This window comes from Mytilus edulis, chromosome 11 (assembly GCF_963676685.1).
Source record: "Mytilus edulis chromosome 11, xbMytEdul2.2, whole genome shotgun sequence".
Classification (NCBI taxonomy): domain Eukaryota; kingdom Metazoa; phylum Mollusca; class Bivalvia; order Mytilida; family Mytilidae; genus Mytilus; species Mytilus edulis.
In genome coordinates this window covers 77,475,506-77,481,852 of record NC_092354.1, presented here as the reverse complement: position 1 = coordinate 77,481,852, position 6,347 = coordinate 77,475,506, and the positions used below count along the sequence as shown (strand labels likewise).

The 6,347-nt window shown below is 32.4% G+C and overlaps 1 protein-coding gene across 1 annotated transcript; it reads right to left on the bottom strand.

Moving 5' to 3' along the window:
* Positions 1 to 277: 277 nt before the first annotated feature.
* LOC139496332 (synaptonemal complex protein 1-like) lies at positions 278 to 5,879 on the bottom strand. The gene is made up of 5 exons (XM_071284849.1): positions 5,462 to 5,879; positions 4,413 to 4,459; positions 3,560 to 3,838; positions 1,641 to 1,808; positions 278 to 896 (listed from the first exon to the last, which is right to left on the bottom strand). Exons 1-5 carry the CDS (start codon positions 5,742 to 5,744, stop codon positions 570 to 572), a joined length of 1,104 nt encoding a protein of 367 aa, XP_071140950.1. The 5' UTR covers positions 5,745 to 5,879; the 3' UTR covers positions 278 to 569.
* Positions 5,880 to 6,347: the final 468 nt, after the last annotated feature.

Genomic DNA, 6,347 nt, shown 5'->3' with positions numbered 1-6,347 from the left:
CTAACAATTCAGAAATAATTCAGTAAAAGAAAACCATCTTTACAAATCCCTAACGGTTTAAAGACTTGAAGTTCATATACTTCAACATTTGATTTAGTTCTTATATCGATTTGATTTTCCTTTTCTTCCATACGCATCTTTATGACTTTTCACAGGAGGTTTGCTCTTTTCAACACTCTTAATTAGATTGGGCAATGCAGGTCCCTGCGCTGACACATCTTTATTGTTTTTTGTTGTTTTATTAAATGAAATGATAATAAAACAACAAAAAACAATAAAGATGTGTAAGTTAATCTTTATAATTAGTGAAAAACGACATAATATTCATGTGTTGTTTAAAGACTGTAATAAAAATCAACAAAACTAGCAATGTTTTGATAAAAAAAACTGCCGGCACATAACATACATGTAATTGTCATAATTATTTTAATTGTTGAGGACACGAATTAGTAGCTGTAAAAGGGAAGAGAAGACAACTAACAATTCAGAAATAATTCAGTAAAAGAAAACCATCTTTACAAATCCCTAACGGTTTAAAGACTTGAAGTTCATATACTTCAACATTTGATTTAGTTCTTATATCGATTTGATTTTCCTTTTCTTCCATACGCATCTTTATGACTTTTCACAGGAGGTTTGCTCTTTTCAACACTCTTAATTAGATTGGGCAATGCAGGTCCCTGCGCTGACATCATCTTTATCAAGATATCTATCTTGTCCTCCAGTGTATTAAATCGCTTGGAGTTGTCTTTCTTTCCGCCCTCCATCTTGTTTTCTATCTCTTTAAAGCGTTCCAGCTGTTCTTTATTCCATTGGTCCATGATGCGTTTTTGTTCGTTATTGATCCGTGATAAGTTCTGTTTACTGGCTTGTAGATAGTTCTGGAGTTTCCCTACCTGTAATAATACGCAAATACACGTTTATGGATTTGATTGATTATTTATTTTTTTCTTAAGTCTACATGTAGCTCCAAATTTTAATGGATATCAGGACTGGAACAAATTGGAAATAAACGCAATAGGTGATCGCATATGTAGATTTTACAGTATAGGTCGACTAAGTTGAGATAAACAAAAATAGTTTGATAGTAGACAAATCAGTTGCAAAAGTGATTTTTCTTGTTCTGTGTGCATGCATTTAACTTTTAAAATTAAAATAAACTACCTCATTGATTACATTATGTTGCAATCCTTAATTCATGTAGTTTTTTTTTTTTAATTTTTAAATGCCTAGAAAACCTATCACTTTAAAGTCAATTTAAATCTCCTTTGATAACAATCATAGCGAAAACTAAAGTATAAATGGTGCGGTGTCATGTCAAATGCTCATTACATTATAGTACTCATTAAAATTCAAATCAAGTGTTTTGATTGGTCAATGAATTAAAGACAAATACTCAATAGACTGAGATTGTTTTAGTTTGTGTATTCTGTCAATTTAAAATAAGGAGAAACAAGAAGAACACTTTTCACTAAAAACCAAATTAACGTAGGTGTAAACGTCTTTAGATCTTCAAAAATATGTCCTCGATGAGGGGGGGGGGGGGCCTCCTCGATGTTATCGTTCTACAAGTTTAATGAATGTTGACTCTATGTTGTTTGTTATTTGTACTTTCCCTTGTTTGTTTTTAGTAACCATACCTGATTTCTAAGTATCATTATTCTAGTATCTTTTTCGCTGTTGTCGTCTTTCTGTTTCTTTACTTGTTTCTCTACTATGTCGAGCTGGCTTCTGTAGTATTCTAAATCCTTTTGCAAGTTGTTAGCTTTTTCTTCCTTTTCGTCTAACGCTAACTGCAGGTCACGAGCCTGAAACACACGTTCAATTTTAAACTTAACTTACGTATCAATGCCAGAATAAGGCAACAAAACACTGGTCGAAAGAGTATAACATTGATTATCAAATGATGTGAATACTTTAACAGAACTTTTAAAACTGAAGATGGAAGTGGTTTATTATATAGGCCAGTATCATATGTTAATTTGGGACTTTAATTCATGGGATATGACAGCGTATTTCTGTCATTGATTTTATATTTTCTGGCCCATATTACTTGTGAATACGACCGAAAGAATAATGTCTTTATGATTGTAAATTTGATAAAAAAAAAAAAAAAAGACACAACGTCATATTAAGGTGGTACCTAACACTACAGGGAGATAACTCTGTAAAATCAGCTAAAAAAATTGCACCGCTTCAAACATGTATTGAAATAAATGAAACTGCTTATAGACCATTATAATAATTATTCTAATAGAATGTGCTTCTAGGACAATCCATCAGTGCTTTTCCTTTTGAGAGCCCTATTAACATGCAAATGGTAGGATTTTTATCTCGTATATCCCGACATCCCGAAATTAAAAAAAAATATTCTCGCATCCCGTAAAGATCAATCCCGAAATCCCGAGCTTAAAAACACCCGATCCCGACGTCCCGAATAAGTCCCGCCTCCCTCTAATCTCTATCCTACTTTCACTTTCAACAATAATTTTTATGCCCCATTATGTTTTCTAGTCTATTCGTCTGTTCGTTCGTTTGTCCGTCCTTCTGTCCGGATTCAGGCTAAAGTTTTCACTTCCAACAATAAATGTGTATGCCCCATTTATGGGAATTATGTTTTCTAGTCTGTTCGTCCGTTCGTTCGTTCGTCCGTCTTTCCCGCTTCAGGTTAAAGTTTTTGTGGAGTTAGTTATTGATGAAGTTGAAGTCCAACCAACTCGAAACTTAGTAAATATGTTCCCTGTGATATGATCGTTCTAATTTTAATGCCAAATTAGAGATTTTACCCCATTTCACGGTCCACTAAACATATAGTAAATGATATTGGTGACTTGGCATCCGTATAATATGGACACATTCTTTTTTCCACATGTTTTACTTATTTCAATATATATATATGCAACTGGTATGACCCCTTAGTTAGTAAACTTTTCAGAAAAAAGTAGACAGAATACAGCGAGTCTCTGTATATTATAGTAGTATAATCGTATTTTACAGGTTGATAAACGCGAAAACATAATTGACTCTAAGGAGGTATAATAGTTGTGGTTCTTGCGATCTAAAAACCATATGGAGAACGCTCTGATTGGCTTATTTATTTTTCATTTTTGTAATCTATCATACGATTGGTTGTTCTTGTGTATGTTCAAAACCGGAAGTCCTAATTATGACTAAAAGTCAGTTTGATAACGGAAACAATATCCGGACACCTATTTTGTCGTTTTTCTCCCAAAATAACTAAATCTGAATAATCATAAGAATGGATGACAAATGCGACTATGCATGTTACCTAGTAAAGAACACAGAGGCATGATGATTAATTTATTGTGGAAGGAAGGAGAAGTGACACACAAAATGAGGTCTTCTCGTTTAATAGTATAGAAACTAGACATTTCATGTCAGTATTGTATCTACTAAGTATTATCTGAAAATCAAAACCGGAAGTACATATATGGTAGTGAATAAAATGTATCCTTATCAATTATTTCAATGCATTTCGTTTCTTAAAAACTAGCAATATTTGATACACGTGACGCGATAAATGATATATTCTAAAAACCTTTCTCATCAGTTCCCTGGTATTTGCACCAGTATTCATCCTTCGGAAAATGTCGCCTTCCAATGCGTCGAAACTGTTCTCTAACAACCCCTTCCTGTTCTCCTCAAGGTCAATCTGTAGTTTGTGTATCTCTTTGTTCAGGCATTCTATTTTATGTTCCTTGACGGTCAGTTCTGACTGGAGCTGTTTGTAATTAGTTGTCATGTCGGACAGCTTCACTTTATACATCTGTTTTTCTTTATAAAGATGGAGGATTTCATCTTCTCGGAAGTCACCAGACTGAAATAAAGATTTTGTGTAATTTATTAGAACGCACATGCTTAAATGTATATAACAAAAAGACATGATTTCATTTTCTCAGAAGTCACCAGACTGTAATAAAGACACAGACACTTAGTACAGGTATGGATAGTAAACCCCATATTGACAGAAACAAGTGCCTGTGAATAAAGAGTATTCATGTGTTGTTTAATTTATTAGAACGCACCACAAATGACGTAGCTGTTTCGTATTCAAACAATGATTTATTTCTTGTCGAAAAGCTTACAACAGTATTGAAATTTCCCAGTTAGAAATAAGATGTGGTATGAGTGTCAAAGAGACAACTCTCAATCCAAGTTACAATATGTATAAAAGTTAACCATTTCATATCAAAATACAGCTTTCAATACACGCCATACCGAACAGCAATCTATAAAGGGGACCAATATATATATAGTAAGAAGATGTGTGGTTTGACTGCCAATGAGTCTTTTATTTACGTTATTCATATTATTGTTCCATTGTACATGTACTTAAATGGTTTATAGCTTTTTACGAAGAATCTAACTTGTTTTGAAATAGTTTAACTCACTGTGCTATCACTGAACGAGGTCTCTTCTCGAGACATGGCTGTATCTTCTGCAATACGAAATACATAATCTTAAGAACGGTGTTTGGATATATTAAATATTTCTCAGATTATTTTATGTCCAATTTCTTATTATGTACAGGCATTTAAACATATATCTGTATTCACCAACGCACAATAATGATAATATCAAATTTAATATCAATACGCCATCTCATTTTTATTGCAGGAAAAAGAGAAAAAAATGTGTTTGTTGTACGTTTCTGTCGTGTTGACTTTATCATAAAATTAAAATAATCTCAAGTAATTTAGATATAATAATAATATGACTCTTTCATGGTATTATTTTGTGTTGCGATTTTCACTGACGTTGTCTTGTATCCCACGGATATTGTCCTAGTAAGCTTTTTTTTGTATTCGGTTCATTTTTGTGGAGGAAGATTGACAGAAAATACGCTATAAGTTTGACACTTCTTTAATATACATGTATAACAAGATTTAATAATCTATTATAATAAAAAAAAAAAGAATGCGTATTCGTTCATGATTCCTATTCGGTACACGCACAGTAAAGAAAAACCACAAAAAAGCAAAGGAACAACAGTTACTCTTTTATTAATGATGTTCTTTGTCTCAAAGTCACAGTTCGGTCTTCAACACGGATAAAAAAACAATGACCTCCCTAGAACTAATATAAAAAAGAAGACGTGGTATGGTTGCCAATGAGACAACTCTCCACAAGAGACTAAAATGACAAAGAAATTAACAACTATAGGTCACCGTACGGACGCAATTAATAAGCAAAGCCCATATCATAAGTTCATTTGTGTATTTGTGTTTCTTAGCTTCGTGAAAGTATTATTTCATTTTGTTGACACAAAAATTCTTCAAATTGTTGAAAGTTGAAAGGTTATCATTTTTTTCCCAAATGTTTAACATTTTAATTTTCACTGACGTTTGTCTCGCTTTTCTCGAATGTTGCCCCCTTCCCACAGGCACATATACATGTATCAAAAGATTTCTGCTTTTAATATGTATACTTTTTATCTTACCCGACGAATCTGTCTGAAGTATCTGATCTGCTATACGTTCATTTCCGGTTGCATTTAACGATTCCACAAAAGAGGTGAAAGCTGTCCCGCCGACATTGATAAGTTTCTCCAGTAAGATATTAATCTGAGTCTCCTTTGATGGTGCCGAGAGAATGTTTGTCTTGTCCACAAGTGTTAGGACGTCATCCTCCATTAACTTGTTTACAACCTTAGACAAGCGGACGAGATTATTTTCGATAAATTCACAATTTTTAGTTATTTTCTTGGACAAACATGGATCCATTTTAAAGAACAAATCTCACTTCGATTCAAACTATGTTCTACAAAAATTAAAACCTTAACTAAAGTAAACAAAGAGTTTCGAAACTTCGACTCCAAATTATATGAAACTACGTTCTATAATAATTAAAACCTAAACTAATCGTGGACATATGTATTTTAGCACTTAAGACTGTTTTGTTGTCAAATTTGGCAAACATCCTTTTTCATTAGCTAGATAACAATAAGAATGAGAATATTGATAAAGGAACTGAATGTTGTCCAGTTTGTAAATAACATATAACTGTTATTTTCTTTTGTGATTTTTTTCTTTCAATTGTACCGTGTTTTGTCCTTAAATGTAATTATATTTTTAATTATTCATTATTTACTTTATTTGTTTGTAATCTTGTCATACTTATGTCGAAATAACTAATTTTGAATACAATTATAAGTATTGAAAAGGTTTGAGATGAACAGATTAGAAAGAAAAAAGAAAGTAAATTAGATGTGTGCACGAACATTTTACTGGTAGAAGTATTTAAGTTGGGTTATTATAGTATACAATTTGCTTCAAATTGTAAAATAGTATTTGTATATTAACAGCAGGGTGTTTATCGGAAAATTA